General features: G+C 37.9%; 2 protein-coding genes across 4 annotated transcripts in view; one reads left to right on the plus strand and one right to left on the minus strand.

Annotated features, from left to right (window-relative positions):
- snrkb (SNF related kinase b) overlaps positions 1 to 3,975 on the plus strand; it is a 32,645-nt gene extending 28,670 nt beyond the window's left edge. For both annotated transcript variants that reach the window (XM_041221891.1, XM_041221892.1), the window contains 2 exons: positions 490 to 627; positions 1,100 to 3,975. In XM_041221891.1, the coding sequence (XP_041077825.1) occupies positions 490 to 627; positions 1,100 to 2,906 (1,945 nt within the window). In that variant the 3' untranslated portion in view covers positions 2,907 to 3,975. The remainder of the gene's footprint in view (positions 1 to 489; positions 628 to 1,099) is intronic.
- A 3,438-nt stretch (positions 3,976 to 7,413) lies between these two features.
- Positions 7,414 to 19,679, minus strand: LOC121296298 (anoctamin-10-like). 2 transcript variants are annotated; one of them, XM_041221682.1, is made up of 13 exons: positions 19,293 to 19,679; positions 16,836 to 17,038; positions 15,957 to 16,130; positions 15,623 to 15,763; positions 14,826 to 14,945; positions 13,322 to 13,717; positions 12,973 to 13,028; positions 12,802 to 12,876; positions 10,802 to 10,966; positions 10,214 to 10,405; positions 9,529 to 9,666; positions 9,003 to 9,117; positions 7,414 to 8,876 (listed from the first exon to the last, which is right to left on the minus strand). In XM_041221682.1, the coding sequence occupies exons 2-13, from the start codon at positions 17,020 to 17,022 to the stop codon at positions 8,869 to 8,871; spliced, it is 1,767 nt and encodes a 588-aa protein (XP_041077616.1). In that variant the 5' UTR covers positions 17,023 to 17,038; positions 19,293 to 19,679; the 3' UTR covers positions 7,414 to 8,868. The 2 variants fall into 2 exon arrangements, with proteins under 2 accessions (XP_041077616.1, XP_041077615.1); XM_041221681.1 differs by having other exon boundaries at positions 13,322 to 13,891; positions 19,293 to 19,677.

Consider the following 19,679-nt stretch of genomic DNA (forward strand, 5'->3'; position numbering starts at 1 on the left):
GCTATTATTCCCCACAAACTTTTCTTTTGTGACTAAGACAGTGATATTTCAAAATATCACTATTTCCAATGGCAAAACTGACAAATGTGTGTCTTTTCGTTCACATAAAGTCAGAAAAAAACAACATATGAATCCAAATTAACATGTATTTATACTAAAGTAATACAAAAATGACTACAAAAGATTTAGACGCGAGTAGTTTTTCGAGATTTACGATTATACTGTAAATTTACAGTATAATCGTAAATCTCAAAAAACTACTCACGTCTAAATCTTATGTAGTCATTTTTGTATTATTTTAGTATAAATACGTGTTCTAAGTTGGTGTTATTCAAGAAACAAGATTAATTGAACCACAAAAATTGAACAGTTAATTTCCTTTTTACTGTTTGCAGGGTAACATTTTGTACTTGAACCAATGATGTGCTATATAAACTGAAACCAAAATATGGTATTGGTTTTCTGTTAACACATGTCTTCCTTCCTCAGAGCTCTGGAGGCAGATCGGTATAACCACATAACTGCCACATACTTTCTTCTGGCTGAGAGGATCCTCCGGGAAAAGCAGGATCGACCGGGTCAGACCCCGAGTGCAGAGTGCAACTGGGCAGAACCAGGTCAAAACCGGTAAGGACCAGATCAGATACTGAGTGTAGAAGCTTTTCCTTTCATGTCATGCTTTTTCATACACGTTACAGTTCGGATTGGTATGTGGAGGCATCTGTCCAACTGTCTATATACATTTTAACAAGTTCATACCATGGATGCTTCCTGGTGAGCTTTTTTTTTTTCTTTGATGATACTGATGGCTCTGATGTTTAATTACAGATGTGGACATTTATGAACAACACCATGGTGTTCATAAATGTACTGGTTATCTTTTTAGAATGTTTGATTTCAAGGATCTGAAAGGAAATGTTGAATCTGCAAGTCTTCGAACTGTAACCCATCTGTCCTTGATTAGAAAACCTGGGAAAAGCGAATTTAAAAGTTAAAGTGAAGGCATTTTTTCAAACCACTTGGTAACAAAGCTTTTTCACACAAAAAATACACACTGATTCTTCCTGGCATTAAATAACTATTATTATTCCTATTTTAGACGACCTCTCTCTGAACCCCTGGATTTGGGAAGACCCCGGGAGCTGACTGGTGGAGTGTCGATGTTATCGTCTCCAGAGATCCTGCACTCGGCTGTTGGGCCCTACAAGGACTTCACTGAGAAAACTGAAACTGACAGCAGGAAGTCCTTGACAATCCCCATCAACAGGGAAGAGGACAACCCTCTCAGTGGTCATGGAGTCGGACAGCAAGTGGGAATGTTCTTAAGGTCAAGCGGGTCAGGGGAGCTGCCTTCTGGGAGAAACATTTGTGCCCTGCAGCAGATCTGTGAGGAAGAGGAGGAGGAGGAAGAGGAGGAGGAGGAAGCAACATCGATTGCATTGCCAGATTTGAACTGCAAGGCCTGTAATCAAAATTTGGGTTGTGCTGCTCTGAACAATCAGGAGCAAATAGAAGGAGCAAAACGCTTAGTTTGTGCAGAACTCTTAGGACTCTGTCCTCGCTCTAAAGAATGCAGTAAAAATACAAGTTCTGTTGAAGGGCTAGGAGATACTTTTGAGAAGCAAGGTGATATGGCAGGAAACCAGGGTCTAGAAGGCAAGGCAGTTCTTGAAGGCCTGGAAGAACTGGAGCAAGACAGACATCTTATAAAAAGTGTTCAAAGTGATCTGGATGTAGAAAGCTGCCAAGCACTAAGACACCATAATATTCTTGAAGGCAAAAAAGGTTTAGAATTTCAGGAAATTAAAGGTTGCACAGGTCTGGAAGTTAATGTGGATCTAGGAAGCAAGCCATGCCTTCATGATTACACATGTCTAGAGTGGCAGACAGTTATTGAAGGACACAAGCATATGGGCGATAAAAGCCTAGAAAAGCAGAATGTTCAAGAAGAACATTTTCCAGAAATTCCTACAAAAGTAGATGACCATGAAAGTACTGCGGAGCAACTAGAAGGCAAGAATGGTTTAAAAAGGCAAAGCATGTCAGCAGAATGCCAGAAAGTTTTAGAAGACCCTGTTAGACGACATCAGAAAGTTGAGAACGATCAAGGTTTGGAGGAAATGAGAATGCAGGAAGAACAAAATTTAGAGAGCCAAGATGTTTTAGACAATCACGGAGTTCCAAAGGGACACTATAGTGTTAATGAGGAAGACCCTTTAAAATATACTACAGTTCAGAGTCAGAGCTCACAGAATCCAGAGAACCAAAAGTATCCAAGTATGGGACACAGCAGTCTTGACAAAAGCAGCTGCAGCGATTCACAGACAGTTGTAGAAGTACAGAACGAGAAAACCCTATCTAATTGCATTAGGAGTAGAGCGCAGTGCTGCCAAGGAAAGCTCAAGGAGGCAAGCCCAGAGAGTGGAGAAGAACCCATGAAAGAGCACAACAACAACACACCCAAGGTGGAGCAGAAAACCTCAGCACCATCTGGATCACCGAAGACCTTCAAGAACCATTGCGTCAACACAGGTCCAGCTGCCCTTGAACTCCAAGTAAGTTCACTTACCAAAGACAACATCTCTATTCAGCCCCTGGACAGGGAGCGATGGGGTCCCCAGGACAGGGAAGGTGGTGAGAGTTCTTTATTCGAGAGCCCCAGGAGGGTCGCTGGAGGTAAAGAGTCCACTTTTTCCAGTCAGGGGGGCGTATGTCTTGCAACCAGCTACGAAATGGGTCCAGAGCCGATGATCAGGATAGATCCGGCCAAAAACAAGAATGTGAATCTGAGGGACCGGCTTCTACAGTTCCCTTTGTGTGAGAAAGCCCTTTCATTTAAAATCAAGCCCAGTTCGAAGGAAAGTCTGATGCCATTTGGACAGTTTAATTGCTGCCATGTACTATAGACAGGGTCAGGTTGATTCTGTAACTGGCAACTTGAGGTGGCCAAGTATTGAACAGGACCTCTAGATTTTATTTTATTACATACTGTAGACTGAATAAATGGGAATTATCTCCATGTGAGACTATTTAAAATTGTATTTTATTTTATTTTAAAAGTAACTTCTGTCAATCGTTTTCCCAGACTGACTAGGATGTTCTAATCTTATTATAGAAACTGGACAGACTTAACTGATATGCAGCTGTTTCTGATTACTGTATTTTAATCCATACTGTTATATATTAGTTTTCAAATCAGGATAACTACTTGTGAACTATTTCAATCAGTAAGGCTCATTTTATTTATAGAAAACCCTGCTTTATCTTTCCAAACATCAGCTGGCTGAATGATATGTACTGATGTGAAATATCCAGGGAGTTTAACTCTGCATGCTAGGAATGCTTGACTGATCTGCCTTGCTCGAGGGGATTCTTCATCAGAGCCCTAGTCCTGCATGAAGTTTGTTTCCAGGTCTGGCTTTAAGGGATCGATTCTTCAGTCACGAAGAAGAGCAGAAGCTGAGATGCCCCACACCAGTGTTCTGCAAGCAGGCAGTAGCCCTACTCCTTTAAGTGAGTTTCAGTGCAGTTGAGCTCAGAAGGGGAGAAACTGGGGCTAAAAACATCCATAAACCGCAATTAGCTTGTTCCCATTTTAGCCCTGATTCTGATAGATGCATGATCTAATGAAGATCTTGACAGTCGTTTTTAAGGTTGATTTGAGATATGTAACCACAATCTACGCTTCTTGAGGGTGGCAGAAAGCACCCTCTTAAAGAGCAGATTTTTTTAAACCAGAATAAACCAGTACTTCCACCCACAGTGGTTTTAACCATTAGTTCTCCAGGTTTTCAGCTGGTCTTAAATAAACCTCTTTCACTGCTTCAGTCCACTAGCTATTGTCCACAGTGAAAATTGCAATAAATAACCCTAGCTGCTGTTAACCTGCTTTGTTGTTCCAGTTCCTAAGCTGTTTCCATCCGGGGATAAAACTGAGGTGCAGCAGGTTTTATATATATATATATATATATATATATATATATATATATAGTATATATATAATATAATATATATATTACGAAATAAATGCATTTACTATGAGTTCAAAACCGTTTCGAGCTGTTTTTTAGAATGTCAAATTTTCTTGACTGTAGAAACCCAGCAGCCTAGAACACTTCCAAATGTATTTTATTCATAAACTATTCTGAAACAGCATTCTTTAAAGCTTTGTGAATGTGCCCTCTGTTCATGTTTATACCTCCATCTAAAAGAATACCAGCTGCTTATTTTCCAAATAGGGCCCGATTGGACAGTTTCACAAAACTTTATTGTACTTTTATTTGAAGACAGTTTTTATAAGGACTGTTTTAATTTAATCAGTAAGTTTTGCTGTTGGGGAATATTTTCTGTTTTTTTAAATGGTTATGAAGTTGTGTTTGTGCTACACTCAGGCCTTTCCAACAATATCAAATTCCTTCTTTTAAAGCCCTTTTATTTCCCATAATATGTTAGTTGACTTACAGGTAATAGGACCACCTAGTTGCAAATAACACTTAAGCTGTGTACTATTACTGTACCTGTAACACAGAAAATTAATCGTTGGGACCTATTTGAAAAGTTTAGGGCAAGTGCAAAGGGCATTTTTTAAAGTATTAGTTATACATTACTTTTGTAATTTAAATTATAATTAGTTATAATCAAAAATTGTAAACTACTTTTAAGCCCCTAAGTTATAAGTTCATCCTTAAAGCTTTGTGAATTGGGCCTCAAACCTGCAAGGGTTTGGTAGTCTTCACATATTGTGAGATAAGTGTTGAATATGCAAGTATAATATATCTAATATATGCTGTAGAGTTACACAGGGGGCTGATGTAAGGTGTAAGAATGAAAAAAAAAAAGACTTGGTACATTTTCTGTTTATCCCAGAAGTGAAATTCTGTGTAACTTGGCAATCTTTAAAAGATCAACTCTGTAGGTATCCCTCCCTCCCTCCTGTTTGTTGCATGAGTGTAGCTTGGCTTTAAATACGTGTGTGAGAGAGAGAGAGAGAGAGAGAGAGAGAGAGAGAGAGACGGTAGATTGGAAAGCCTAGCTAAATTCTCCATCTTTTTGAGATTCATTTCTTTTTATATTTATTTATTAAAAAATATTTAACCAGAAAAAGCCTCAATCAAATGAGTGTATTGTTTTAATGAGCGTCCAGAAAGATACACTTACCCTGAAGCAGACAATTCGGATACATGCCCTCATCCCTGTGTAGTTTCTTCAATACCACACACCAGAACAACATATTTTAGCAGTGATCTTTATATATATATATATATCCTTTTAACCAGTGTTGGCAGGAACATGGTATTTTCAGGTTTGGATAGCCGTTCAAAATTCAGACAAGTATTTGAGTATTGATGTGTTGATTTGCAAAACGTAATCAAAGCCATTATATGTAACACTGTATTAAAGTTAATTATATCCCACAAGTAACAATAAGTGAAGGTTTTATATTACCCTTGTGAATTAACTACAGAACAATGGATGCCAATAGTAATTTCCGTTAAAAAAACATAAACAGAGGCCATAAATGCATTTTCACACAGTCATAACATCATTACAGAGGCTTAATTCTGCCTTTTCTTTAAATCTGAACAAGCAAATAGAACTGTCAAATATAATTTGAATAACACTTCAAATAGAATAAACTTGGGAAAAAAGGCATTGTACAATGAAAATAAATCTATAAATTATGTAATTTCTGGCAGACACAGATTTTTGCCTTTTGAATACATGTCAAGAAATGTTTGTTCAAATATTTGAATAAGATTTGTCCCAGCACTACTTTAACTAATGATTTATCATAATTTTATCATTACATGTCTTCTCTTCAGCATATATCAGCATTCAGACTGATCAGCTGTACCATAATAATTAGGGTCAACTGGGCATATAGTTTTAACATGCTTTAGAAGGTTGTTTTATTTAGCCCTTGGCTTTTATTCCCTGTAGTGTTTTTTTTTTTCTTTACCGCCTCTTGTCGACAAACTCATTCCACTGGGAAGATAGTGGCTGTTTAAAAATGGTTGCAAGTTTTCCAGTATTTAGAAATGTGTTTTCAAGGTGTTTTGAAGTCATTCCAGTTGATCTATTACAGTTTTTTTATATTTTGTATTTTCATTTCTTTCACATGCACTAAAACACTGTAAAGCATGTTAGTGATAGTGATCAATTCTATGCATATGTTCAGTTGTTCATCACACTTCTTATCAGGGATGTGCACATAGTCGGATTTTTCTAATTCCCTTTAACATATTTTTGAAATATTAAATGAAACTGAAACACCTGATAAAAATGTGTTAATTTCACAAAAAGAAAAGCTGCCTTTACCTCATTTGCCCTCCTCTGTACAATAGCGCATCAACCAGTGGCAAATAGTCTGCATTGAGTGATTTAAGGGTTAATCAATCTGATTGAATTATCTGCACGGTGTTTACTGGAAGATGTTTTTGTTTGCCGTGTTTAACTGGAAGTTAAATCTTGCCCAGGACTGTAATCCCACAATTCACTGCAGCAATACTGTTTACAGTGGAATCAAGCAAAGGGAATATCAGAACGTGAAATTAGAATCATTTTATATCAAACGGATAAAAAAAAAAAAAAAAAAGAAAAATAATCACAGATATAATATGAGTAGTTTTATTTGGTGCTTTATCAAAACACAAATTGTTATTGATTGGTACTCAGTAATTGTGTAAACGAGACCTTTGTTTTGCATTGTGCATTTAACAAATTTCAGAGGTTTTATTCAATTTTAATAAATACCTAACAACTTAAAACAGGTTAAAGAAAGTGTGCTTATGCCTGGTGGACCTGCTAGATAAAATATGGCTATACATTTGGCATGGACCCCTCCTTTCATATTAGGTGTAGAATTAAGGTTCTTAGAATTAATAGTCTGGCCAAGGATAATTCGAAACCTGGAGTCTTAAAGCTTAGTGAGGTAAATAAAATTAAACGTGTTTTTTTGTTTTAAAAAAATCATCTCTATGGGTTATAAAGGAAGGAAGGAAGTAAAAAAAAAAAAACTAAAAATACCACGAGTGACTTGAAACAATAGAAAGCAACTGCATCTCTGTCAGCAACTACAGTATGCACTTCCATTCCATTATGTTCTGTGCTATTCGGGCCCTTGGTCTGAATAAATAAGAGAGTACTTGTTATAAATGTGGGTTTTTGAACCCAGTGCCCAAGCAGTAAGAGCTGTTCTGATGTTTTAACCATTATCATATGCAACCCCTTCCTACCCCACCCAAAATAAAGTATTTGCTGACTGTTAAATTAACTAATACCGCTTCACTGTAACTTTTTTGTTTATTTATTCCATTGCTGTATAGTGTAACCATGAACTATAAAACTGTAAAAAAAAAAAAAAAAAAAAAAAAAAAAAATTGTAAATAAATATATATTTCATTTTCACACCAGTCCAGTTAACAAGCATTTATTTTTTTTACATAACATTGGGAGCAAAATTCAGTAGGAGCAGCCTTGTGAGTACATGGAAACTTAATAGTTAATACAATAAATTGCTTTGTCTTTGTTCTTGAAAAGCACAGTACCTTGTTGGTGTCCTAACACTATCAGGAATACCTTTCAGTATCAGACTGGGGTGTGGCCCTTTTCAAAGGACTACAGATACAACATACAGAGGTGGAGATAACACAATCTGCTGAGGACAGCCCATGGAATGTCCTTCCTTGTGCCTGTCAGGGTATGTAAAATTGACCCAGGAACGGTGGTACTGTACCTGCAGGCACTGACTAATTACATTTTCCAGCACATCCCTGGTACTCGGTTCTGTTGAGTTCTGGGGACTGTACCAGCAACTGAAATTGCTGGAAGATTGGCTGCAGTACTTCATATAAATGAGAATTAACACCACACTCCAAATGAATAGCTGGTCCCAGACCATGTTAACAAGAGCACACAAAAACTATTACACGTTCATAAGATTTCCTGTTGCTGCCTCAAAATAATTTCACGCTATTGCATAAACAAAAAACAGCTAATAGGTTTGTGTCTGAGTGTCTGTTTATATGGAGGACTATTTTAGTAGTTTAGTGGCAAAATAAAGAAAGAGAGGCTTTGATAGTTCTTGTAGAAATTGTACTATCCACTGTTTTGTAGCAGATGTATTAATATATAAAATACATAATATAAAAAAATATACTTTTCATATAATTGCATCTTTTTCACTTGCCATCAATGTACTCCTAAAGAATACAGGCCGCTTAACTGTTTTCCCACCATTTTCCAAACTAAACAGCATGTGTCCCAAGATGCATCATGGCCCATGTTCCTGTTCTTCAGAAATATCAAATATAATTTATACACAGTAGAATATAAATATGATATTAATAACAATATCAGCTCTTGTGAAGTAAGCCATTACACAGGCGGCTGAAATATAGTGAATAAAACAAATGCTGTGGCAAAAATGTGGATAGCGGTTATTTTACTTACTGTATGTATCTTCTTAACACATTGCTATATTAAAAAAAAAAAAAAAATCATAAAAGCTGTCATGGAACTCATTAAATCTCTCAGAGTGAATATAGACATTGCAGCTGAATGCACATCAAGCACTGGAAGTGCTGGATCTCGGCTTCCACTGATAAGAGGAGAGACATCATTAGGCAGTGTTGGGTTTTAGATTTGAACAGATCACTTCAGGAATGGTCTTGATTGTAAAGTTCTTGTTCCAGGATAGCACACATGTTTTTCAGACTAGGAATCGTGGGCTAGTCTTTTGCCATTGCCTCCCAAATAAAGAGCAAGATGAGTGGCTGTCTTCCCATTGAGTGAACTGGCTCTAGTGCCATTTTATATTAATCCAGGATTGAGGATATATCAACTCCTTATGTAAGTGTACCAACGGCTTTAGGCAACTGAAATTAAAACAAATACATGGTGAGGATTACAAAGTGTAACACAGATATTTCATAGATATTTTAACTGGCTCTGGGGGTTGTAATATATATGAAGGATTAAGAGGTGGTGCTTTGTGTATTTACCTGTTTTGAGAGCTTGGTGACTCTGAAATTCAAGTTGAGCAACTTTTATCCTCACCCACTTGGGTAGGTCTGGAATCACAAATGCTATAACAGCCTTCAGAATGATGAGTACATGCTGCAACACAGAGGAAACCCATGAGGGGGGAACTAACTGGCAAACACAGGGGAAAAAAATAGATCAAAAGAATCTACTCTGATAGCTTAAGTTTGGAGGTACCTCAGTGTCATACAGGCTTATTTATGATATCTAATTATAATTTACTTCACAATGAAATAAACTGCCAGTCAGAGGCTGAGATGACTTTGCCTAACTGTTAGTAAATTCCCATGTTTTTAGTCTCCACAAGCAAAAACTTATCTAGGGAGACCTATACTGGTAGATAAAGGTCCAACAAGTTATTTCATTGTGACTCAGGTTTAGCAGAAATAATTTAGTGCATTTTTTTCAACATAATTAGACAGCTTGAGGACACGATTCAACAACCATCTTTAGCACTGGACCCTAGCCTACATTGAGTGCTCTTACCTCCAAAACAATGGTACAGAGTAGGGCATTTCGAAAGCTAACCCCACTCGCTTGGCAGTAACCTTTGACCTGAGGAGAGATGAGGATGAGCCAGCAGTTGGAGATCACTGATACAAACCCCAGAGCTTCAAACGCTGTCTAAGGAGAGAGGGAGTGAAGGTGCATTATATACAGTACAGATGGAATTGTTGTGCAGTAAAATTCTGAATTGTTTCTGAACCTCACTTTTCTGATGCAACTGGAGCATTTCTGGTGTAACCCAAAGCATAGCAAAACCAGAGGGAAGACAAGTCAGAAGTTCTGGTATGCAAGTAAACGTGATTGGGTATAGTGAACATTGAAGACAGTGAGGAAGACTTCTAGTTGAAACTTTTGACAAATTATTGTGAGTTTCTTTTAGTATTACTTTATATACTACCAGTTCATAGTTAGGGATAAATGTGATTCTTTGATCTAATGCATCTTAACTCATCCAACACCAGTATACAGATCTAGGAAACAATATAGATAGCTCTCTAATTCCACTGTAAACAGCAGACTGGTAAACTAATCTAATACATGAACTGTATACACAAATTCCCATTTTTTAATTGTTCAATGCATAACTGAATCCTGTGATTGCCTTGTGCTATTCCTGCCTGCACTGTACCTTCTACGACTGCTAGCCACTTGTTTCTTACTCTACCTGCCAGATCCCAATGTTGGCAGCAGGAGCCACAAAGGGCTTTCTGAAGAGCTTGCAGAGTTTCAGAGCGTCAGTGCGAATCTCAGTCACGTTGTTGAGAAAGAGCAGCGCTGCTGTGAGCGGGTACACACAGGAGAAGAGACTGAGGTAGCCAAACTGCACAAAGAGCTCGATGTACTCGGCAAACAGCCCCTAAAAGCAGAGCAAAAATTAGATTTTACCAGTGGTGAGCCGTACCAACTGAAACAAACAGCAGCTTAAGGACCCTGTTAAAAAAGCTTGAATGTTTCTCATGAATAATATTATTTAGTCTTGTATTTTTTGGTGAAGGAGGAATATGCATACATATGTAAACTATATTTTTATTTAAATCAGGCAGGCCTTTTACTACAGTGAAATCCAAAAAGGTAGACATATTCATCAGCTTGGGCAACACTATTTTTGGAAATCATTTACTTGAACTGATTGTGTGAAAACTGTTCAATCTAAGATCAACCTACTCCCCAGATGTATTTCAGTGCTATATCCTTGATACACAATAATTCCTTTTCATGTGTTGGACTATACTGGAGTGCAACGCAGACTCACAGGGTATTCCGGCTGGCAGCCCTGGGCTCGAAGCTTGTCAATGTTTGGGTCAGCTTCTCTCTGCTTCGTCCCCTCGCTCGGGAAAAATCTCTCCAGCAGGTACGGCACCAGCGCCTCTGTAACCTGGTTTATTATCTGACTGACAATCAACAGGGATGCCAGCCTCTTCAGAGGGGGAGAAACACAGGCACTCATTAATAGGCTAGGAAAGGGTGACCACAGGGTAGTCTGCATGGTGAGGGTTCTACACATTTGCAGTCACCTGCCAAACATCATTGACTTTCATAGCTTGTTGGCTTCATTAAACATATTTTAAAATAGCACCCTGAAATGATAGTGCTTTGCCTCACACAGTACCCTTGTGTGAATCGTGTCCTTATTTTACATACAAAGTGTTACATCACCCCCTACAACCTTTTCTGTGTCCCCTGTGGTCCGTATTGTTACGTTATTTTAGTGACTCAACATTTTTAGTCACTCATCATGGGTATAACAAATCAACTGGGCAAAACAGTTCAAAAAATTTTCTCGGGAGCATTTGACTGTAAACCTTATAAACACTGCAGTGTATCCAGATCACACACCCTCCTGCAACAATGCTGGTTTTCTGTTCCCACACATATGCCACTCATTTCAATCAAAGCACCAGAATTGTTGCAGGAGGGATTATGAACTGGATGCACTGCAGTGTTTAGCAGAAAAAATTGCGAGCACTCCCCTGTAAAGGTTAAAAAAAGTAATTCTCTAGTTTATTTTCTTATGATGTGTGAAGAAAATATTCACACATCATAAGAAGATCACAGAAGATATATCACAGAAGATTATATATATATATATATATATATATATATATATATATATATATATATATATATATATATATATATACACACACGAGCATTAAAAGAAACTTATCACTATTATAGCACATTTCTTTTCGAAAAAAAATAAGATATATAAACGATGGACATTGATGAAATGTTTTTGGTTTCTTTTTAATCACTTGATCATTCATTTTTGACCATGACACGCTTGAGTGACTATGACTGAAGCATATGCACTTAATCACCTAATTAGTGAGACAGTTGATTGGACACTGGATATGGAGTGATTTCAGCTGTTAAATTGCAAGCTTGAATAAAAGTAATAAAGAAAATCACAGAAAAAAACAATATGCCACGTCTGTCAAGAGACTCTGCAGCACCTTCATGCAGTCAGCATGTTGGACGCTGGACTACGGCAGCGTACTGTGGCTCGCCGTCTTGCGTGCTCACAGCCAGAAATTTCAAACCTGGCGAGACGCTATAACCAGACACACTCTGTTAATGACAGGCCACAAACTGGGAGACCAAGAGTCACAACAGCTGTCCAAGATCTACAGATCATTTTGCAGCATCTTTGTGAAGTCAATTGTTAATCAGCACAATAAAAAGTCACTACACCTGCTCTAAAAGAGAGTTTGTCATTTTTCGGTCACATCTAGTGAATTTTATCCAAATATAAGTGAAACGTTTCTTTTGATGCTCAAAAGTGATACTTTTCTTTTGATGCTCAAATATAAGTGATCAGTTTCTTTTGATGCTCAGTATATATAAAAACTATTGGGAATAAGTTGATAAATGCTGTGATATGGATAACATGGGATACAGCAAGGGTAAAGTCATGTGTTTCTTTTAAACACTGCAGGAGGTTCTGTAACACTTGCAAAGATACATAGACACAAAATGACGGGCCCATCTCTTTATGATAACGCGATGATAATGTTAAGAACCGTCCCTCTTGGGTCTGTTAAAATGGAAGCAAAGTCAACTCTTTCCTAGGGTATACACGTTATAGATATCTTCAGGAAAGTTCATTTTAAAAATAGAAAAGCATAGAAGATAGAAAAAAACTGCAAATGTAGCACATATCACAATCTATTTACCAAAATATATTAGAATGTATATATTAAAAAAAAAATAATTAATTTCCATTTTTTAATGTTTTTTAAATATCCCTACCTTTCTGAGCAGCTCCAGGTCTTGCTTGTAGAAGGCGATATAAAACAAGACAGCAAAACAGTTGATGAAGCTAAACTGCAATGATAAGGACAGCACAAAGTGAGTAATTTCCAGGCCTCACCAAGTGCAGATTGACAGTGACAGTGACGAGGGACAAAAACTCACACCTACCACCAAAACCTTGAGAGTATAGTGTTTCTGGAAGTCTGACTCCACCCTGTGATTCTCTGGGAAAAGAAAGAGAAATGAATTAGACAACAAAGATGAGAAACCCTGTCATTAGAAATGTGCACAGGGTGTATAGCCAACATGGGCCGCCAGGACTACACTGTGTAAGCAGTTGAAATTGTCACCTACCATTGCCAGCATGTCAGTGAGTATTATATATAACATGGGTTTCCAATTAGTTTTAGTTCCTATTCTTGTACATTTAGAAATACTAAAAGAAATATAATAAATTCAACGACAAACGTTTGGACTATGAGCCATTGTATTATTTCAGTAGGGGTAGGCAGCTTACCCCACTCTGTCAGCATGTGTGCCACTGTCTTGTAGACATTGTTCATGAAGTCCACATACAGTATGTGCAGCACTGAGGGAAGGTATAGCAGGGACATAGCGAGCCACGAGGGCTCCCGGCTGTAATAATCCTTCACACACCACTCTAAGTAGAAGTAGGCCACCATCCCCATCACTGTGAGCCACAAGAAGGCACACACCACAGGGGCGGACACGAACCAGATCCTCTTCTTCCGCTCAGCACTGGGGAAGTAAGGCTCCCAGCGTTTCGTTACTGGGTTGTGTCCCATAGTGCCCCGGTAGTTGGGTCGTGGCTCTTCGAAGGTGCTGTTAAGCAGCAGGGTCCCCCAACCGTAAGCCAGCTCTGCACTCCGCCTCTTCCACAGCTCCAGGACCACTGTGGACCAAACCACATTGAAGATGGCCAACAGGACATGACCATTCAGAGAGTGCCAGGACAGGAAGTACAGTACAGCACCCAGAACAGCAGGGAGCAGCAGTGAGACAGTGTAGAAGCCCAGGAAACTGAAATAGAAAGCCACAGGCCCACCGAAATACGAGTGGATGTAATCTGTGTGGGGAAAGAAAAGGAATATAATTAACCAAGAAGGACACTGTATATATGACTGAATGTGAAAACAAGACGTATATTTGATGTTATGCTATACACAGTTTTGACAAGACAGATTAGCAATATAGTTGCATTGTGCTGAGCTGTAGTGATGTCCTATAGTTATAATGTTGTTACTGTCATTTTAATATTGTGACTACTGGAAACTGTATTTTAACCTGCTTGAATGTAAATCTTGCGAAATATTTTACTTTTAACCTCAGATTGCTTATTTGTCATTTGGTGCTCGTCTACTGTGTTATACTGTACCTACATTTTTCCCTCAGACTACTTGCTCACTGAATATCTTGGTATCTCTGGATAGAATACTTCAAGTCATTTGTCAGTTTCTCATATATAATGTTTGTGTTTGGAATTGTGCGTATGAGACACTGTTCTTCCCCTGCTAGTGCTAGATTTTACTGTGAGCACAGAGAACACTCCAGCTGAGCTTAATTAACACTTAATTAACTTTGCAGACATTCATTTTGTTAGTTGTTTTCTTGTATCCATCCTTTAACCTTCAATAAACACATTCCTAATCACAGGGTTGAGTAATGTAGCTGCTTGACAGAACTATCAAGGGACCATTTTCCATTGGTCAACAGATGGTATACAGAAATTAAATCTAAATGTGAAAAATAATGGATAATTATCTGTACTGTTGCAGGTCTCATTTGATTTGCTAGTAATGCAAACTTTTAAATAATTTGGTAGCTGTGCTTTCCACGCATTTTCAGAATAGTTACACACCACAGTACACATCACGGGGCCCAGACGACTGCTGAGGGACAGCAGACTAATAGAAAAGAATAATTAACAGAGGAACCCTGAGCAATTACCACCTCCAGCCCACACTGTGAATTAGTGCTTTAGAGGTAGTCTTTATCCTTACCTAACGGCAGTTCCAAAGAACTAAACTGGGAGTACCACTGTTTTGAGAAGGAGCTCAGTCTCTCTTTGTCATGCAGTGGGTACATTGTCTTCACTATTCCGCTCTTCTCCAGCTTCTGAACTAAAGCAACAAGAAAGTGCAAATCACATGAAACTGACGGGATTGTTTATTTTTATTTATTTTTTTTACACTTGATCCTGTATCCTTTATTACTGCAGAATACCATACTTCAAATTGAGCTTTATCTTTTTTTAAAGAAATTAACAAAATAGTTCCATAAATGTCTGCCATTCACATCCATTTATTATACAGATTGAAAGTGCAGTTCTGAAAAAAGAACACTTTACAGCAAACGTGTACTTTCTTTTCAAAACATGTATTACACTAGGTAAAAAAAAATATGTTTGCAAGCCATGTTTTTAGACTGTTTTGTACTTCCTGAGTCAGTTCACCAGAAGGGTGAAATTGTCCCCAGCCTTCGCTGGTTTCTTTCCTGTTAATAACCAGTCGGCTGTTTTCCCTATAGATTGACATACTTCCAGCCAGTAATATGCTTTGACCCAGAATACACTGCATTGAAATGACCCAGGAAGCGCAAATGGAAACAGAGAGAACAGAAAAATAAAGCATACAGCTGTGCTATGCACAACATACGTTTGTTTTTAAACTGTACATGTGTGACCTATGGAGCTAATGGAAGTTCATAATGGCTAAGATTTATTGGAATTATTTTGTCAGCTACAATGACTTTAAACAGTTCTGAGAGTAGACTTAATTTTTTATTTTTTCTTACTTACATATCGGCTCTCCAGGGTACAGACACCCTTTGTCTTTGGAACAGCCAGGGATCGACTCATTAATGCCAGCTTTTAAATCATCCAGCTCGTTTTTAGCAATGTATTGCTGTTCTGCTAGAGTCAGTAGCTCTTCAATATTGTCTAAAATGGAAAACAGAAAATAAATTACAATTACAACATTTAGAGAAAGGTAAGTTTGGCCTATATAAAACTGATTAACCAATAAGGTTAGCGCAGCTAACTGAACATCGCCCCTAGAATTACAGCATGCCTCCAATATAAAAATACTTGTTTCACAGATCTTGAGTGTGAATTGTATACAATGTTCTGGTACCTGCGTTTTTGAAGCTGGCTCTGTCCGGGTACGAGAAAGCCAGCATGGTCCCGTCATGATAGGGTTTGGAAAGCCCCAGGGCCTCAGCATTCCTCAGGAGTGTGCAGGAAGGAGCAGCAACAAGGATCATGTCACCATCGTCATCCTCGCCAGGGTGAGCCAGTAGCTGAGCTCCTAGAGGAAACACACTTTAAACACTATAACAACTGCTGTTCTCCGCAAAACTAAAAATGAAAGAAATAGGAGACTGTAAACCCCCTTAGGTAAATCCATCACCAGGGAACTTTTCAGATAAAACCCATTCAATTAGCTTCTTGAAAGTTACACCATGTTTCATGGTCTTTAATCTGAGAGGATACAACAGTAATCCTCTGAGAGGATATAAAAGTAGGTTGAATGCCAGTTAAATATATTTAATATACTGTAATATAATATATAGCCCTATTCACAACTCTTTAGGACACTCTTTTAAACAGCTGAACAGTTTTTATTAATGCAAGCTAACCCCAAGCTACAGATGAATACTCAACTTCATCTTCCCAGGTATCAAATGACTGTTTCTTAGCACAATTGGTAAATGCAGCTGCCAGGGAGAGTACGTACCCTCATACAACCAAGACAGGGTGAACAAAATAGAAATAAAGGAATCACTTGACTCAAGAGACCACAACATGGTTAATTTTAAAGTCTACTAGAAATACAAAACAGCAACATCCAAAAGCTGGTCTACAGTGTCTTGTAAACACTGCAGGGGTTTCTGTAACACTTTTAATATACTAAATCCACCTGGATATTGTGGTTAAAATCACTCCCCCTCCCTTTGTTGGTTGAAAGTTGTAATTGAAAAGATGCACACCTGCAAGAGCAAAGTCCTCTTACCTTGTTTATTAGCAGGAGCCTCTATCTTGGATATGATCCATTGTTTGGTCTCTAGCCGAACTTCCTTGTTCAGCTCAATCACCAGCAGCGGCCGAACTTTGTCAGTGAAGCAGCACTTGCAGGTCACTTTGGTCCAGGAGCCAGAAGCTATGGTGACGACCCCCCTAGAGACCCTCTGGAACAGCATCTTGGCAAATAAACACCTAAACAAGAGTTTAAAACTTTCAACACTCAAAGATATACTGAACAACATGTCTGAATGAGAGCTGCAAACATCAAGTCAACTGGTTTGTTGAAAAGAAACATCAAATCCCTAGTTTGAGAGATACTGCCACAAACTTAGTCTCATGTGTGTAAATGCATTGCTAGTCTGAATTTGTCTTGTCTATCCCAGATGGGTGGGTGGGCTTTCTCCTACACATGTATTTTGAGATTCTTCTTTCAACAACAATACATTTCTATAGCACCTCTCACAGTAAAGACCACCATAAAGAGCTTTATAATAATAATAGGTCACTGCTAAAACAAGACTTCTTCAGATTCATTTAATTAGAAAATTGATGAAGCGCTAAAGTCCCTGAACAAATTAAACACTGAATGTAAGCAAGAACTCATGAAAAATGAATTTACGCTGTTGAGTATTTATGTAAGGAACACTTTCAGTTTCATTACAATTAGATATAGCTAAAAATGTCATAATGACATGTGCTTGTATTTTACTTTTTTAAAAAACACTGGAGAATGATGGTTAAATGTTCTAAGTTCTGAAAATCAGTGAATATTAAAATTATTTTCTGGGCATGTTGAAAGGCAACGGCCATTATTTGCTTGGGCATGCTTTTATATTGATCGCCATAAATACAGGACAATATGACTAGTTTTATCAGCCTGTTTGAATTCTATATTGTATGATGTTTTAACTGCAATGGCATAATCAGCTTGTTTTAAAACAAATTCATGCACAGATTTAGAACTTTAACCATTAATGTGTACATGAATCTTTTTTTTTATGTGAACAGCTTTTAAACAAAAAAAAGATTAACAAGACATAAAAATGTGAATCTGCTCTATTTCTACTTGTCACTTTCTCCTTATCAAAATCCCAGTAAACAGTATTGCACAGTGAGTGGTTAGCATCCTCCTTGCATATCCGTTTATAGGTGGAGACGCGGCTGAAGGAATTTCCAGCTGTTGTCCAACTGTCAATATCAAATAATGCTTGTGACATGAAAATGGTAACTAACAAAACCGCTCCTCCAAACAGCATTGAACTGTAACCAGAGGAGAAAAGACTTCAATAAACTGCTTGCACCACAAAAAAACAAGCGTTTCAAATGAAGTTAAGGTGTTTTTTGAAGAACAAATATCAGCTGCCATACCAGACATTTACATAACAAAAAAATCAAACTTTAAAGAGTAAATAGCTTCAAAGTTATTTATTATTTTTTAAATATCCCTTAATGTTGCATGATGGTCATTCTGAATGGTTCTGGGTTCTGTTTCTCTAATATCAAGTTATTATTACCTTGATTTGAGCTTGTATTGTAGTATGATTTGAGTGGAATGGAACTCAGTACTGGGGCTTCAGAATCCAGGACCTCTCAGAATAATCCCAAAGGGAAATATTTTTTTTAATGTAATTTCAAAATGCTTTCTGTATTTAATAGGTTAAGATTAGGGCTGAGGGTGGGGTTATGGTAATACAATAAATAATAGAAATGTATCACGATTCATTATAATTACAGGTTATTACTGAACATTACTTAACATAAAGTGCTATCAAAATAATATGTCAAATTTTTATGAATAGTTGAACATCCCTTCTCAATGATTCTAGCTTCCTCCAGCAGGCAGCTGGAAGTTGGGAGACTGGATGAACTTGTTTGCCCCACCCTGCACAGATACTGCCATGCACTCCCAGTCAGAGCTGCTACACTGTGACAATTTTGAGCATTTGGTGCCAGTAGTTATGAGAAAGCACCCAGCACCTGCCTGAAATGCTCACTGCAAACATCAGGGAGGTAGTTTACTCTTTGCAACACACCTTCCAACTACAGTAAAGTTGTGTACTAATTATTTTGTAACAAGTTTTTGAGAAATAATAATAAAAAAAAAATGTAGAATTGTAGAAAGCTTAGTAATCCCTTTAGTTTCAATTAGACATTTCAACTGTCAGTGCTCTGGACTGAGTGTAATAGGAAAAAGGTTAGATAAATATGGTCATAAAATGAATTAGTTTGGTGGTCTAGGCTTAGTTACATCACCACAAACCACTCAGAGTCCTGGGGTGGAGTGTAGTAGGAGGGTGCCACCCCCTTCACTCACATTCTAAAGGCACCCGATTTCCTGCCCCTGAAATGTTGCTCACTCAGCACATGATGGAAAGCAGCAGACTAAAAATCTATTTTCCAGAGAGAGAGAAACGGAAAATGAAGAGATTAAAAGAGGAAGCGTTACCTGTCAAAAGCAATGTCCTCTTCTCATTTTACTGCTGGGCTGGCTGGCTCTCTGCTTTGCCCATTCCCTGACAAAGAGCACTCATGTGTAACTGAGGGAAAGCTTAGGAAAATCTCATCCCAGGCTCCTCAGTGGAGTGGAGATATCTTTCAGGCAGCGAGTTTAACCACTTAGTGAAGAATGTGGTTTGACTTGCTTCTCTTCTGGTAACCACCCCAAAAACATTTGCCTTTTATACACAGGGTCCTAAAGCCTACTGCATACAGAGTCTTTGGATTTATGTTGGATAAAAAGTGTCATATAAGTGTCAATACATATATCTTTTCACAGCATATGTAGACAGTGCTTGTTCATTACAGGTGTAGTTGCATGTGAGAAGAAGCTTAG

The sequence above is a fragment of the Polyodon spathula genome, chromosome 21 (genome assembly GCF_017654505.1).
Source record: "Polyodon spathula isolate WHYD16114869_AA chromosome 21, ASM1765450v1, whole genome shotgun sequence".
NCBI classification, from domain to species: Eukaryota; Metazoa; Chordata; class Actinopteri; order Acipenseriformes; family Polyodontidae; genus Polyodon; species Polyodon spathula.

What these genes read in the sequence shown, in the direction of transcription:
- LOC121296298 (XM_041221681.1), bottom strand. Translation starts at nt 17,022, where the DNA reads ATGCTGTTCCAGAGGGTCTCTAGGGGGGTCGTCACCATAGCTTCTGGC. An exon ending in GCTGCCAGCCGGAATACCCT is followed by an intron (nt 10,406 to 10,801) that starts GTGAGTCTGCGT and finishes CTCTGCTTTTAG; the next exon opens with GGGCTGTTTGCCGAGTACAT. An exon ending in TCTGTACCATTGTTTTGGAG is followed by an intron (nt 9,118 to 9,528) that starts GTAAGAGCACTC and finishes TCTGTGTTGCAG; the next exon opens with CATGTACTCATCATTCTGAA.